The 16,757-nt window shown below is 38.6% G+C and overlaps 1 protein-coding gene across 6 annotated transcripts; it reads right to left on the bottom strand.

The window, feature by feature from the left end:
- Positions 1-2: 2 nt before the first annotated feature.
- LOC122642614 (ARM REPEAT PROTEIN INTERACTING WITH ABF2-like) lies at positions 3-15,100 on the bottom strand. Of its 6 annotated transcripts, none has more exons than XM_043836143.1 (19): positions 14,776-15,099; positions 14,455-14,615; positions 12,985-13,157; positions 12,779-12,899; positions 12,611-12,685; positions 12,410-12,504; positions 12,175-12,250; positions 11,852-11,959; positions 10,180-10,308; positions 9,985-10,053; positions 9,680-9,739; positions 9,424-9,547; positions 9,156-9,295; positions 2,564-2,627; positions 2,348-2,427; positions 2,226-2,242; positions 1,841-1,958; positions 1,593-1,717; positions 3-449 (listed from the first exon to the last, which is right to left on the bottom strand). In XM_043836143.1, exons 1-19 carry the CDS (start codon positions 15,053-15,055, stop codon positions 356-358), a joined length of 2,109 nt encoding a protein of 702 aa, XP_043692078.1. In that variant the 5' UTR covers positions 15,056-15,099; the 3' UTR covers positions 3-355. The 6 variants fall into 6 exon arrangements, 5 of the variants coding, with proteins under 5 accessions (XP_043692078.1, XP_043692075.1, XP_043692076.1 ...); XM_043836140.1 differs by lacking the exon at positions 2,226-2,242 and adding an exon at positions 2,044-2,108 and having other exon boundaries at positions 14,776-15,097; XM_043836141.1 differs by lacking the exon at positions 2,226-2,242 and adding an exon at positions 2,044-2,108 and having other exon boundaries at positions 12,175-12,252; positions 12,415-12,504; positions 14,776-15,097.
- Between the last annotated feature and the right edge of the window lie 1,657 nt (positions 15,101-16,757).

Here is a 16,757-nt window from a genome sequence, read left to right as displayed (position 1 = left end):
TAAAAGAGTGTAACAGCCTTGTTTGATTACTCAATTAATGAGAAAGTTAAAAGATAATGGTCACTAACACCACAAAAATGACATTAACGAGTGGATGAAATAGAGGATGGGACACCCCTCATCCAGGGTATCCCTGTTTTTTCCCTCCAACCTAGAAGCAGAAAAGGATTATATCGGATTCTACAGACAATTAACAGGCCAAGGGACTCTGATATCAGACGAGATGGTACATCGACAATTTGCTCTACATAACCTGTGTCTTGTGCAATCAGTGACTTGAACCTCCACTGTAGTACTGTACAGTCTCTATCACCCATCTCTGGTTAGTTGGCAATAAAAGGTCAGTACTGAGCATCTATAACAGAGTATTTCGTAGGTTTGGTTTGGTCAGAGCTTTAGAGAAGTAGTTACGAATCTCTGGTATTATCCGCTGGATCAGATGAGAATACCTGCACATAATTTGCCAATCAAATTTCAGTAAAGATAATGAGATCAGATGTGACTAATTACACATCCTCACCATGATCTAAAGAAACATAAATAATATTATTAAAAAAATGGGGAAACAATAACCATGCCGCTAACCTAGCATGCACCATACAAGCACAGCCAATGGGAAGCAGGAGCAAGCAGGGGAGCATGGTTCATCCAACAGGGGGCAGGAGAATAGAGAGAATATGTAAGGGAACCCAGGACCGGCAGCATGTACAACATTTTCCCTTGAAATATATAAGGGGAAATATTTTCTGCCCTGGGGATGCGCCCAGACACATGGGGATGGGAAAAATGACCGCCCAATCCCCCTGAATGACCGAAATGACCGCCCCACCCCATGTGTTTAGGCGCAGCCTGCACCCCAGTACACTCCCGGGCAGAGAACTCATGTGGTGAGGAAAGACATGCATAACTTAGGCCTTATATCAAGTATGACTTCGAATAGAACTGATTGGAGGGTAAGGATTCATGTAGCCAACCCCATTTAATTGGGATAAGGGTGTGCTGTAGTTTGTATAGTGTAGATGAAATGTCCTATTGAGTAGTTTAATAATATTCAAACAATGATAGCAAAAGTCCTTCCATTCCACTGGACATAATGGAAAACAATGAGCATGGTAAAGAACTTCTATTCATGCCTTCATATTTTGCAAGACATACGCAATGCAACAGGTAAATCCGTATGTTTCAATAGGAAACTTCCCATGTTCACGAGTACCTTGTAAAGTGTATGTTATCAACAGAAATAAAACATGGTGAAAAGAAGTGGCAGTAAACACTTAAAATCTGTACTCCCCTTTATTCATTATCTAAATAAATTACTTTGTTATTGTTGCCCTCAAAACATCTTTTCATGTTAAGCAACAGACTCAAGAATCAAACACTAGTTTCACTTAAAGTTTAACTAACACATACCCTTAATAGAAATCTCTTGAAAACAATTACTAAAATATACTTCAATCAATCCTTGTCAATTATACTCAATGAGCATCAATAAAATCTTCCAAGTTTAAAAGGTTGCAAGGTATCTTTAGTTTAGCTCATATAACCAACCACTAACATAATTCTATACTCGGAGAGGAAGAGAAAGCACATACCCAGGCTTGGCACTCAATTTATCAAACTGTTCCAAGATAAACAAGATGCAAGTGTGCCTTAATGAAATAGCATGGAAGGCCTCAGAAAGTTCATACATGCTTGAAACATTATCCAAAGAAATATCCTGAATCAAAAGAAAAATAATTATATAAAGCAAACAATAAAACATTTGAACATACGAAGAACTTTAAAAAAAATGAAGGGAGGTGAACAATCAGCAACTATCAAACTTAAATTCTTTCCTCACCTGTGCAATGGCATACTCACAGAGCCGCTTCAGTCCCTCCAAGAGATACTGATCTGCAGCTCTAAGAAGATCCTGTGCAATATCCAATGTAACATCTACCGAACCTGTGTATATGAACCTGCTTTCTAAAAGAATATCAGTATATCATGGAAGATTACCAAGTATACAAGTCAGTAAAACAAAATTAGAAACAAATGACTAACCTCATCATCAACTCAAAGACCTCCCACTTTATATTCGGAATCTCTATGTCTCTTGCATCCTTTTCCTGCAATGCATTTAAACAAATATTATCTCCAGAAATATTTAACATGTCCCTTTCCTTGTGCTCCATGTCAGTGCTTCATCAATTAATTGGATCAGTTGATGACAATAGCAGCACAACCTCATCATCAGCACCAACTACATGCAGTCACATTTGGTGAGAAGTGGAGACACAAATACACAGAAAAAGCTAATGCCATAGGAGAAAATGTCAAAGCATAGTTTAAACTATAGCTTGCATACCCTATAGCCACCATCAAACATTGCACGAAATGTGTCTGAAGAAGCAAGAAGAGCAATTCTGTGAGCATAGAACCGTCTACCTGAGTAGAAAGGAAATTCTATAAGTCAGCATCCCCAGATGCCTCTTATCCAAACAAAAAACCTGACATGGATTTAAACCTATAAAGCAAGCAGAATACATAGCTGAACCTAACCATGCAAGGAACAATTTACAACCTTCAACAAGAAAGGTAACATCCGATAGCGTCACATTATTTACATATTGCTCACCCAAATATACCTGCAGCAAGAATTGCTTTTGTCATACAAACAGATAAAATGAAAGCATGATTTTCCAATTGGACAGACAGCTACAGTAAAGATTTAATTGTAAATTGGTTTCATGAAAACTTCAATGTGAAACTAGGGCCAAAACTCATTGTCGAAGTACAAAACAACCATCAAATCAAACATAGGGCATGACCTCAGGGACATATATTCAACACAATGAGCACGATATTTCCCTGAGAGGTCACCACTTGGTGTTTATGACCAGGATAATGATAACGCATACGTAACTTAGCATTCGAAAATATTCAACATAAGAGGACCTCATAAAGGCTGTCAAGAGTTTTTTTCTCAACCCCAATCAGATCAAACGTATCAACTATACTTTTCTTTGCCTTATCCCCAAGAAAGAGAGTGCATCAAATATGGGGGATTTTAGGCCAATTACTCTTTGCAACCTGCTCTACAAATTCATCGCTAAGTGTTGGCAGAATCGTGGGCAAGAAAAGAGAGAAGAAGAGAAAATAATAGCTTAGAATGTTATATTCATTGATAGGTAAGCCCCTCTATTTATAATAGAGGAGAAATTACAAATAGACTAAACTAGGCGATGTGGGACTAAAACCCACAAAGCCCACTTACACTTAATAACATAAGAAGAATACACTATCCCTAAAAAGACCAGAATACCCCCACGGTATTCTGGATTACATATTCCAACACTCCCCCTCAAGCTGGATTATACAAATAAGTAAAGAAAAAGGTCCAGCTTTAACTAATAAGAAAAAAACTCCAACATTCTAACACTCCCCCTCAAATTGGCGCATATAAGGACTAATGCCCAACTTGAATAAAATGGGAAGAAACAGAGTCGCAGTGGAATCCAGCTTGACATATGAATGCAGCTCCCAAATAAACCTTCAAGAACTTGAAAAAATAGATCTTCAAAATTTGGGATCAGCAAACCGGGAAACCGGGACTGGAATGTCTTCCAAAAAAAGGCAGCTTTCACCAATCTTCTATTGCTGTCCAGTGATGAATCTCTGAATGATAATCTTGAAGACAAGTAACGGGTAGCAAGCAGCGGAGATGTAATAATCAACCCAACTGTAGAACCTCATATAGGCAGGTAATAACCAAACATCTTCAATACTTTAATACTCCAATCTCCCCCTTACGGCAAACTCAACCCAATAACAAAATAATAATAAAGTAGATACCCATTAGCAATGGTGGAAACTCTGATCTTCTATGTTTTGCACCAAGTGTTCCTGCAAGTGTACTGTACATAATCCCCCCCTCACGTGTAGTACACGTGGACATAACAGAGATGATGTAAGAGATAGGGCAAAAACATAATATTCCAAAATTTTCCAAGAGGTGCTAAGGGTAATGGAAAAAGAAGCAATGGCAAATTAGAGAATACCATTAACTTCCAAAGGGGTTATGGGTATATGCCAAAGGTATGGTTTGGGAGGTGCTGAAGTGAAAAGAACAATGGGATAATGAACCATGGACAAAAAACAACGCAACACAGTAATCTGTAACCTTGTTCAACCAATCAAACTAATTCCAAAACACCAATCTCCAATGATCAGATCTGAATTATAAAAAACAGGTCTGATTCTTAGAAGGAGAAGGCACCATTCTTCAAAAACTTGATTGATCTTCACACAAGGAAAAACCAGTGTGCAAAATTCCAAACTATAAGCTCCCATATGTTAAATAGAATTGACGAAGATATCTAGACAGCAATGGATGTAAGAAGCTTCAACAAAAAACTTGGATCAGATCTGAATTAGTGAATAAGGCTAGGATCAAGCTCTCAAAGTAAGCCGGGTATGAATCAAAAAAACTTCACATAACTGAATAGGTTCGTAGTTGCAACCAATAACCTTGGAACACACTGTTGTAATCCCAAATAAGCTGACTTCCAAGGTAGTAGATTCGAGTCTTCAATAATTAAAGAAATTCGATCTCCAATAGTAGGATACTCAGTCTCAATAATAAGGCAGCAGTAGTCCACATAAAGGCAGCAGTAACATATCAACCAGTCATGCTTACAGAAGCCAATCAATAGAACCAACAATGTATATAGTAAAGCTCAATAGAACCAGCATGTATAAATTAAATAATTCAGCAGATCCATAGGTAGTTGAAGCAGCCAGCCACATAAGAACAAGGAAAATAGGTTGATAATTGAAAAGATCTAGACATAAGAGTGAACCTTAATTTTTTCAATAAATAAACTCCAAATATGATGCTGAAATATTGGTTGAATACTCCTCTGATATGTATAAGACTCTCCTCAAAATATGAGCTTGATAAGAAGACCCTAACCCTAAAATCGATTCTTGTCAGGGTTTTAGAAAACCCTGAAATTAAGATCGATTTAGGAAAAGGGGGCTGTAATTGCTGATGTAGACATGTAATAGATGTTGACCAAGGCTGCTAGAATGGAACCTCCAAGGTGAACAATCAATCTCCTGTAAGAGTGAAACCTAATCTTCAAAGGGGAGAGCTTCCAAAAAATCGCAGAAGTATAGGGCAGCAGCCATTGCAGTCATTGCAGAAAAAAAGACCTTCAAGCCATGTATTGATGTAGGAGAGTGCCTGTTTTGAATGGTAGAACCACCTCCAAAGCACTAGAACAGCAGCAAACATCCCTACCCAAATCGATTTTTATCAGGGTTTTGAAAAACCTAAAAAGCTGAGATCGATTGGGGTAGGGGTCTTAAAAAAAGGTTGGATAGATGCAATATTGAGGTTGTGTGGTCCTAATAGTTGGAAAAATCAGCCCTCCAAAAATTAGCAAAAACTGAAACTTGAAAGTCAAGGTTTTTGGCAGGTAACCAAATTAGCAGGTTAAGGATAACCAAATTAGCGGGTTAAGGAATTTTTGCCATAGAAACAAATCCAGCCATCAGAAAGGGTCCAAACTTAGGTCGAGTAGGGCTTGTAGTAATAGGAAATCACCCCCAAAAGATCAGCAGCATCTGAAAAAGGAAACACCAAAATTGATTGGAGTCAGGGTTTTGAAAAAAACCTTGACAACGTGAGATCGATTAGGGTATGGTGGCTGGAATTAATTAAAGCTTGGAGAAAAAGGAAATAGGGAATGAGGATAATAGAATAGGGTAGTAAGGGGCTGGAAAGGGTGCATGGGAGGCTCCAACAATGGAGGATCAGATTTTTTTTAATAAAAAAAGGTATATTGGGAGGGGGGCAGCAACTAAATCATTGGTATGCTGTGTTTACCTCATTAGTGTTGCCCCTTTACAAGGTGGAGAAGAAGAAGAAGCCGAGAAAGGGAGAAGGAGAGGGCAATCGATGGAAGAGTAGAAGTAGGTTTTTTTTCTCTTTTGCTTACCTAGATCAGACCAGCTCTGATACCATGTTGGCAGAATCGTGGGCAAGAAAAGAGAGAAGAGAAAATAATAGCTTAGAATGTTATATTCATTGATAGGTAAGCCCCTCTATTTATAATAGAGGGGCAATTACAAATAGACTAAACTAGGCGATGTGGGACTAAAACCCACATAGCCCACTTACACTTAATAACATAAGAAGAATACACTACCCTAAAAAGACCAGAATACCCCCACGGTATTCTGGATTACATATTCCAACACTCCCCCTGAAGCTGGATTATACAAATATGTAAAGAAAAAGGTCCAACTTTAACTAATAAGAAAAAAACTCCAACATTCTAACACTAAGATCTTTGCCATCAGATTAAAGTCAATAGTGGATCTCCTTGTCAGTAAGAATCGGACCGCTTTTATCCTTGGGCGAAGCATTTCAGACAACATTCTCCTATGCAACGAGATGAGAGGATTTGACATGAAATCTCATTCCCCTGCCGCTCTCATGAAGATCGACATCCATAAGGCTTTTGACTCTTTGAGATGGGATTTTATTGATAAAGTTTTGATCAAGATGAGCTTTCCTCAAGTGTCGTCCATTGAATGCACCAGTGTATTTCCACTCCAAAATTCTCAGTGTTAGTCAATGGTAGCCCAGCTAGTTATTTTCCTTCTTCAGTGGGGATTCATCAAGGCTGTCCCCTATCCCCTTATATCTTCACTTTGGCCCTGGAAGTTCTTTCAAGAAGCATTGAAACTCATACAGACCAGCAGCTTATTGCTCCTCTCCCTAAATGCAAAGCTCTCAAGCTAACTCACCTTGCCTTCGCTGATGATCTTATGATCTTCTCAAAGGCTTCCATTAGTTCATTTGAGAATATCATGGCCTGCCTGTAGCTCTTTGAAGACCTTTCAGGGCTTTGGATCAACCCTACAAAGTCGCTTTTATTTCTTGTTGGGGTGACGGAGTTCGAAAAAGCCTTTATGATTGCTATGTCTGGATTCTCTCTTGGCTATTTTCCAGTTAAATACTTGGGCCTGCCTTTGATTCCTGCGAGGCTTACGGCGCATCACTGCCCCCCCCATGTTGGATCTAATGAGGAAAAAGCTTCAACTTTGGCAAGGAAAGCTTCTCTCTAATGCCGGTCAGCTAGTTCTTGTTAAATTAGTGTTGCAATCCCTATACATCTATTGGTCGGGCATCTTTGGTCTTCCTTCCACCACTATCAACTCTCTAGAATCCCTTATGGCTTCTATTCTCTAGAAAGGTAAAAAAATCTCCTAGATTTCTTCATTCTACCAGCTGGGCTTCCGTCTGCTTGCCTAAAGAAGAGGGAGGTTTAGGGCTTTGCCGTATCAAAGATGTGAATTCAGCTGGTATCATAAAGCTGATTTGGAAGATTGTTACTAAAAGCTGCAGCATTTGGGTTGATTGGCTTTCCTCAGGCCCTCTTTGCAATGATTCCATTTGGATGGTCTTAGTTCCCCCTGATTCATCTTGGGTTTGGCACAAGATTCTTGCCCTTAGGTCTACAACTTTGGGAGCCATTAGTTCTCAGATTGGAGATGGCAACTCTACTTATCATGGTTGGACAACTGGCACCCTTCGGGAATTCTTCTTCACTCCGTCTCTTCAAGAGCCATCAACAACTGTGGTTTGCATAAGAGATTATTTCTGGAAATGACTGGGAACCCCCCGGACACTCTCCAACCAACGCTTAACGATGTGTGGGATGCTCTTCCTTCCATTCACAGAAGACTCTTTGGGAGGGATGATCTAGTTAATTGGTCCTCTACCACTCCCGGCCCATTTAGTTCCAAAGCTGCATGGAATCATAGTTCAAGAACTCGTCTTGAATATAGGTTTCGAGCTGGCCAAATAGCAAGTTGGGTCGAGATCTCACCGAGATCCCGATGAGTTGGGGTATATATATATATTATATAAAAATATATGATATTTTTGTAATGGCTGAACTAGTTAGCGTCTGCTTGTTGCTCTCTTTGTGTCTTTAGAGTCTAGATAGGCTGAGTACCAAGTTTAAGTCCCAAAATAGGTCTAAAACCCAGCAAAACCAACCATCGAGTTGACAAAAAAACAAATACCCCAACTAGTCGAGATTGGCAAGATCTCGACCCAACTTGCTATTTGGCCAGCTCAAAACCTGTACTTGAGACGAGTTCGTGAACTATGTTTGTAGTCCTCTTTCTCTTTGGTAATGAATTCTATATTAACCCAAAAAAACCATAAGAGGGTATAGATAGAGACTGACACAAATGAAGTAAGGGTAAGTACAATACTCAACCCACTTTTCACCAAAATCTACAAGAAATTATTATATTTCTTGACAGCACAGCTATATAGTGAGTTAAATTCTGGTAGCAATCATGTGAGAAGTCATAACTGAAAATGGAAAAATAAGAAGCAACCAGCCTAGTGCTCTGAATTTGGCTTGTGACTATGCACTAGATTTAAACTTACAGATCAACAAAACAACCTTTCAGCTTCTGATTAATGATTATGCTTTAGTGTAAAGTTTTCAGGTGCTTATTTCCACATTTGAAACTCATGTGTCACATAAAAGCCCAAACTAAGTGCTTCCCATAGAAAACACTAAATCAAAAAGCTACCCAAAAGTTAAGAACAACATTTATCCAAAATTTGGGGTGGGCCTCCAAGAAAAAAGGGTCAAGAAATTCAGGAAATTGAAATAGGACAATCAATAGAGCTGCCTGAAAAGCAAGGTGAAATTAGGCCTCAGCTGTAGCATAGGCAAAACCCAACACCAGCAGAGGAATGTATATGTGCAAGAATAATCCCAAGGGTGTAGCTTAGTTGGCAAGGGAGCATGCCTAAATCAACATGTGTCCTGAGTTTGACTCCCCTTAACCCCCTTGGGACCAGCCCCATGTCTTCAATGGTTCTCATAGGATCCGGTGCTGACACGGTGCATTTGTGTAGGGGCGTATGCACGAGCCCGGGGATTAGTTGGCTGAAGGTTCGGAGACCCTAATTAGCTCCAAAAAAAAGTATATGTGCAAGTATAAACACATGTAGAAAAACTGGACATTATGGACAACTACATCAAACAAATCAAGAATGGTTTAATACAAATAAAACTCATTCATCTCTTTGAAGGACTCCATATGACAGATAATCATTTGATAAGGAATCTCACCTGGGGCGTTGGAGATGGAGGAGCTGCATCCATAGGAGAGAGTGTGGTGGCTTTGTTAGCCAACTTGTACAGGGCTACAGAACCATCTAGTTGCTGCCTTAGGCTTGTAGACCCAAGAAGACCCAAAAGCAACTCTAACCCTGCATGGATATAATGTAGTTAAAGCCTAAAGTAAATAGAACCTAGCATAAACTAAGAGAACTCATACACCAAAAAACCCAGATGTTGGAAAGATATCAGAAGGATATCACACTAAGAGAAGCCATACCATTGTTATCAATGAATATTGTTCTTTGGTCATCAAGTGAACAAAGATGAGCAAGAGCTAATGCAACTCGTCTTTGGAAGATCTTATCTGCGACGCGCATCAGATATAACAAATGATTCAATACCTGTCAGGAAGAAAAACATTTACTGGATTAAGCAGACTAAGTTCATCAGTCATACTGATAAATAGATTTTTGAATAATATCATCCTAAAAATTCATAGGATAGAAGTTTGTGATGAACAGTAGAAAGCTCACTCTTCCAGGTATCTTCTCCTCTAGTCTTTTCAGTGTTTTAGCCACACAGTCTTTTGTTGCCTGTAATGCAAGTATAGAATCTAGATAATAAAACAGATGCAACAAACTATGATGGATCATGAGAAAAACTTTGAGGTTGCTTCCGTAGTTGATCACTAATTTAGTCATTGAAAACCATATAAAAGTGGCAATACAACATCACATATACCGAATTTAAAAAAAAAAAAAGACATCGCCTATACACTCAGGAGCCCACCAAAAGATAGAAGCTATTTCACAAAATAAATAAAGGTACACAAGCATACTTGAACAATAAATTCTCCATCTTGCAGCTTTTGAACACCTCCTACTTTGATAAAATCAGAAACATTGTCCTGAAAGGATGAAAAGTTACAGGTTTTACTAATTTAATAAATTAACTGTTGAATGATCAGCTTTAGGAACTAAGCTAAGTAAAACCAAAATGCATTTTCAATGACAAACAATCCTGAAAACTCTACCTCATTGTCTGCAAGACCATAAAGGGCAAAAGCAGCGTTGTGTTGTAGAGACCCATTCTTTGAGTCGAGAAGCTTCAACAATGGCACTAGACCACCATTATAAGCGATGCCAGCTTGGTTGTGCATATCCTGAAAAAAAAATTACTTTTAAAGCAAGAGGCATAACTCCCTACTCCAAAACTGGGGTTCAAATGAGAGCATATTTGGATCCATGGACCAAAGAGAATAAAAAAAAGGTGTTAAATACTTAGTTTTTTTTATGTTTGTTGAGGGTTGGGGAGGGGGGAAGCTACTCTAGTCTGCATTTGGTTTGTGGTTGTTATTCATTGCTTTAGGAATCTCAATATTATACTTTTGGTTAGCTAACATACCTGAATTGAAGTTTCTGACTCTGATTATTGTGTAATTCTTATTTACAATATATGAGTTATTCCATTCTAGGAATTGGTTCCTAGATTATATATTCACTTTATATGCTTAGTTGCTTACTTTTCGAAAGTGTGTAGGGAAAGCTGCACTCCAAGAGGTCCCTATTACATTTCTTTCTCTAGACATTTTTGAACAAACAATGCTCTCGGGTAGTCAGGTTGGTACTGGTTGAATCATGTGCAAATTTGTATATGGACACATGGAGAACAGTAGAGCTCCCTGGCTACACATACTCCATAGCTTTGTTTCGCCTTTCCTTTTCTCTTTGAAGTGCTGTGCCAGTGTGCCCTGAATCATATATAGGGAGAAAGAAATCTGCTTGTGTTTCTACCAGTCCCAGGCCTAGATAAAGGTTTAGGTGCATCATATCACAACTTGCAAGCCAGCATTCCAAAAACTTCAGGCAAGACACTATAGCAAGGATACACATGGAACAAGATTCATGTAAACAAATCCAAAGTAGCTGGGACAAGGCCTAGTTAGTTGAGCTTGAGTCCAGTTGCCATATAGAAAAACAGAGCAGAGAGAAGATGCTCCAAACAGACAATGGAGTTACTGATTTAGAACCAAAATGCAAGCAATGGATGAATGTGCAAATATCTAATGACCATGAGAGAAGTAGCTTCACCCTCACCAAACCTAAGAGTAGGTAAACCTGAGACTAAAAGACCAACTCCCTAAGGGGGTTACCACTGGCCAACAACCAATAACAAAAAAAGTGCACTCTAATATAGATCAATAGGTATACCTCTGAAAACCTGTGTGGATTTGAAAGACTTATGTACCACTCTAACATTGATCATATCTATGATATAATGAACTGAGAGATACAACCTTGATAACAGACTTTGTACACTCCTAGATGGCTCCCCACAAACACCATAACCTACATACCTCCAAAATATATTATCCCTCTAGCCAAAGAGGACAAGATCAAACAGCAGTAGGCCGAATATAGATTGCAAGAAAAGCTTATTAGACTTCTAAGTGCAAGCAGAATCCTTATCACTCCCACCTTCTGCTCTTGTAATGAAATTTCTTTTGTTAAAGAAAAAAAGGCAACAAACTTTTCTGCTACAGATCCCAAAAATTAATGTAATCCCAGATTCAAAGTACACCAGTCAACTTCCAAAAACAAAGAAAAGAAAAAGCAGTCAGCCAATCACTACTATGATTGCTAAAAAATGTTTCTAACATCAATTTTATCAATCAAGACCGATCCAATCACTGAAAAAACATTAACCTGTGCCAATCTCCCCAATGCAAAGGCTGACATTTCCCTAAGTTGTACATCCGGAGACTGAAGCATATCAATCAAAGGCCGGACAGCACCTCTCTGTACAATGTGCACCTGCAAGAACCCAATTATTCAGAAACCACTTTTTTTAGGGGGACTGGGAGGATACAAACTAATAACAGCAACCCCTTAAAACGTTAGAAGCAAGAGATAGGCCAGAAATAAACTCATTGTTAGCAATGAAAAACTAAAATATAGAAGTAGACGCCTCCCTTCCAATTTAGGAAGGGGCAAAGGGGGGAAAAAAGGAAATGATGATGGCTGTTCACCTTGCAATCTGAATCTGTCGCAGCAAATTGCCCAAGTAACAAAGCTGCCTCCCTTTGGCTCTCCGGACAGCAGGAGCTGTTATCAAACATACAACTTAAGAATCTCCATAAAAGATAATCATTGTTCACACAAACTTATGGTAATAATAGCTATAACGCAACAATTGTAAGACTATATCTGGCTGAACCAACTTGTGAACACATAAAGATGACAAGAGTCCAAAATTAGAAATACCTGAGTAGTCCAATGACAGGTTGTAAAGCCCCAGCAAGGAGAACTTCTTTCTTAATATTGGGGGACGAGTGGACCAGATTACCAATGACACCCACCTGATAAAGACACAAAAAATTACCTAGTTTTAAAAGCAACATGATGTAAAAACCAGTCAGACACTGATGCCAGCCCTATATGTAAAACATTGAATAGAGGTTATACCGCTTCATAATGTATAGCAGCATCCTCCGACCGAAGCATTAGAATCAGTGTAGGAAGTGCATTGCATTCTACAATCTGTGAAGCCATGGAATATTTAATAAAATACATGCACTTGAAAATTAGATATTCCTTGAAATAATTTCATGTTGCACGGAGAAACCAAACAACCTCATTTTTGTTTTCATCATTTTTGAATGCTAGGGTTCGCAAGGCCCCTGCAGCTGCTCTCTGCACCTTTGTGTCATTGAACTCAAGCAACTCAACAAGAGGAGGAACTCCCCCTTCAATCCTGAAAGTCCAGTCCAAATCAGACATGAAATATATGTTTATAAGAGAAGAATATCGAAGTGAAAAATTATGCAACTCAGCCAGACCTGACACGAGTTTTAATGCTGCTATTCTCGTGAGCAAGGTTAGTGATTGCATCAGCTGCTCTCCGAATAACACTATTGACAGCCCGAGAATTAGAACCATCTTTTTGACTTTTTAATAGGGCCACAAGATGAGACAAAGCACCAGCATCAACTATGAGCTGTTGATGCTCAGGCTGTCAACAGAGATTAAAAAGAATAAAGATAAAAAAGGTTAAGTACCTAGAAATGAATTTCATAAAATACATGGTCATTTGCTCCATCTACTAAAACCACTAAATTCGCTTTGTACAAGTATAGGTCATAAAGAAATACAAGGGGAAGGGAACTGACAAGTAGTTTAGCTAAATTAAAAGAATAAAATAGTCATTTCAAATTCATTGGTAACAGGTGCAGGGGGTATATGGCTCTATCTGATGGATCAACAATAATGAAGCAATCTGCTAGTAAATTTTCTCTAACTGTTTACAAGATCAATCTTGCTGAGAACGGAAAAAATAAAAAAAGTTACAACGAGAGATTTCCCTATTGAATCCCCCCCCCCCCCACTTGGCAGTCTGTGCATTATCAACATATTTAGACCCTCATCACCATCACTGCCATAAATCTAATACGAAGACAACAACAGAGAGAGAGGAAACCCAAAGTTGCAGGAAACTTAGTACAAGGAGGTAAAGTAATGTTAAGGATAAGCCAACTTTACCATCTCCTATGTAGTCCGTTATACTTATAATTGTCACAGTCCAAGTTGCTCAAGTGGTTTCTTGATTGATTCCTTTGTTAGTTACACTTCTCTTGTGTTATAAATACTGTTCAATAGTTAATAAAGAGTGGAAAATCAGAAACACAACATGTTACCATGAACCAACTCCTATGTAGTCCGTTATACTTATAACTGTACAAGTGTACAGTTAGTTATTACACGTCACTGTCCAAGTTGCTCAAGTGGTTTCTTGATTGATTCCTTTGTTAGTTACACTTCTCTTGTATTATAATTACTGTTCAATAGTTAATAAAGAGAGTGGAAAATCAGAAACACAACAAGTAATCACTTTCAGTTTTCTCCCTGGTAGCAACGTGAAAATTGTTTCAAGTAATTCACAATCTAAAATCAGTTTCTGTGGATCCTAATTGCAAGCAATCATCACATCTGTTGGTGTACGCTGTACTTTATAATGTATAAAGAGCACAATTTTAGAGGATCTTATATACACTTAAATGCAGGGAGGCATTCGTTGTTGCACAAAGGATAGGTTTTCCAGCAAACATGTTGGTATTTTGACCATTTTGCCAATAAAATTATCCGAAAAAAAACATGAAGTCTATTCTATTAGAAAAAATTAAAATTAGAGAAACAGAGAACTCAAATCCAGCAGAAATCATAAAACTAATAATCGAAAAGACGAGACAACCAAAAAAAATTAGGAAAACAAAATTAAACTGAAATTAATGCAAGCATGGGAAATTGAGTACCTTTACTGCGAGAAGTCCAAGAGCAAAAGCACTTCCTTTCTCGACCTCATGCTCGAACGGCTTCTGGTCACTGTCTCCGTCCCCCGAAGGTGGCGGCGCCTGAAGATGCCTCACTAAAGCAGGGACTGCACCGCCGTCTACGATGGCGTTCACCACTTCTTCTGCAGACATCCGAAACCAATAAACAATAAACAAGTAGATCAACATAATTCAAGCACTCCAAATGATCAGAAACAGGTTGCAGATAAAGATAAATAAAGATTGTGAGGAAACGAAGGAAATTTTTTGAATGATAACACGAGATCGAAGTGGTTAACTTACCATTTTTGGCAAGCTCAGCAAGAACATGAGTTGCACGCTTGGCGGCTGCTCGATCCGCTTCTTTCCAAGAGTAAGTAGAGTTAAGAATCTGAACTTGGGCACTCAACTCCGACGCTAAGGCCTTGTGAGCGTCGGGAGAAGCGAGCGAGATCTCTCGTTCTTCTTCAAATTCCTCTTCCAGTTTACGCTTCTGTCCTTTCCTCTCTGGACAGCTTTGTTGTTCCTGGCGCCTCTGCTGGTGCTGCTCCGGCTCTTGCTCCTGTTCCGGCTCCATCACCATGGGAGAAAGACAAGAGGACTGGAGGGGAGGAGAAGAGAGGAGTGCAGAGACATCAGATGAGACACAGAGACGGTGCGTGTAAGATTAAAGAATAGAGGTTAGAACAAGGGGTAGTTTGGGGAGAGGGAAGTAAAAAGTGTGTGAATTTTCATTCTTTTAACTAATAATTGATTATTGATTTTGTGAAAACGTTAATCTTCACGATAATAGTGAACTAGTAGATTCTCAGGTGGGTCCATGTGTAGAGGATCATCTCTATCCGTCTCAAATTTTAAATCAATTATTGAATTATCCTTAACATCCAAACATAGCTTTATCGAAAATTACAAGACGGAAAAAGAAGAGTTTGATTCCTCTATACGTACATGCAGCATGTACATATGAGAGGCAACAACTTGTTCTATTTTTGCCATTTACAAGGCGAGAAGGGGTATATATAGAAACAAAATAAATATGTGATTGGCTCTGAGATGTACGTTCACTTACACGTACGTGCAGATGATCCATGTTCAAAAAGAACGTTTCCAATCGCATAGTAGAGCCTGTCCCTGTCTTACGTGCAACATCTTTGGTGCAGGCAAGAGCTGGAAATGGATAATTGAAAATCTGAATTCGATCTGCAACTGTATCTGTTTAGGAACATTCATATTCATTTAAAGATATCTGGAAAAAAAATTGAATACTTAATAATAAGAAAATAATAATCTTGATGATTTTTAAATATTCAACAAGTTCTAGAATATGAGGAAACTAGAGAATCATTATCTAATACTATGGATTGAGAGTGAATTGTAACCACTAGGTGGAGGACGGTTCGGGTTACACAAGGCAGTGATGTATATGGATGGTCGAAAATTCGAATTCGATCCGCATCCGAGTCCATTTAGAGGTATCTGTATTCGACCAGATCCACTTACATCTGATCTGTATCCGAGCCGAATTCGATCCGTTTACAAGGTCCAACCCACGTGACTAGGCAGAGATCTCTTGCCCATTACCTCAAAAAAAAAAAAAAAAAAAAAGTGGAAAGTTCCTCCCAGCATCCACCACTCGGTGAAGGGATTGTCATCATCCTAGGGTACACAAAACCCCTCATAGGTTTTAATATGTTCCCTAAAATACCCTCTGATACCCCTTATACACATTTGAAACCGCTTCTATGAATGGATTTTCATTTACTGTGGCCGACGGAAAACTCAGTCCCTTGTATAATGTTGCACAAATGGGATGGATGAAAAACTCGCTATAACATGAAAAATGGGTGTTAATTGTGATGGTGCTAAGTAACAAGTTCTAATCCTAAAGAATTCCATATTCGCCCAAATTTTGGTAGGGGTATCAAACCAAAGTCTGAACTAACGAAATTGATACGAGTTTATTAGATCATGTTTCGGATTGGGGTTTTTGTGACATCAAAACCAAACTGGAACTGGACCACACCAAAATCGATGTGACACCGAAGCAAACTTTAAAAATTGAACTAAAACTGATATAACCCGATAAGAAACCAATGCTAGATTGCAATTCATTAAAAATATATATTTTTTTTCATAATTTTGAATATATTTACAAGACAAACCGAAACCAAACCAAATCAAACCACACCCAAATCCAAACCCAAACCAATGCACCCTTATTGGATCATGTTTTGGACTCATTTATTTTCAAACCGAAAACGATCCAAACCGACTGATTGACGGAT

This window comes from Telopea speciosissima, chromosome 10 (assembly GCF_018873765.1).
Source record: "Telopea speciosissima isolate NSW1024214 ecotype Mountain lineage chromosome 10, Tspe_v1, whole genome shotgun sequence".
In the NCBI taxonomy this organism is placed as follows: domain Eukaryota; kingdom Viridiplantae; phylum Streptophyta; class Magnoliopsida; order Proteales; family Proteaceae; genus Telopea; species Telopea speciosissima.
The sequence above is the reverse complement of the archived record's forward strand: the minus strand, read 5'-3'. Positions and strand labels throughout refer to the sequence as shown.

Bases quoted from the DNA above. Each gene is read 5' to 3' on its own strand.
- LOC122642614 (XM_043836140.1), bottom strand. From the start codon at position 15,055: ATGGTGATGGAGCCGGAACAGGAGCAAGAGCCGGAGCAGCACCAGCAG. The intron at 13,158-14,454 runs GTACTCAATTTC...CTCTGTTGACAG, and splicing joins TTGGACTTCTCGCAGTAAAG to CCTGAGCATCAACAGCTCAT. The intron at 2,109-2,347 runs GTATGCAAGCTA...AATGCATTGCAG, and splicing joins TGTTTGATGGTGGCTATAGG to GAAAAGGATGCAAGAGACAT.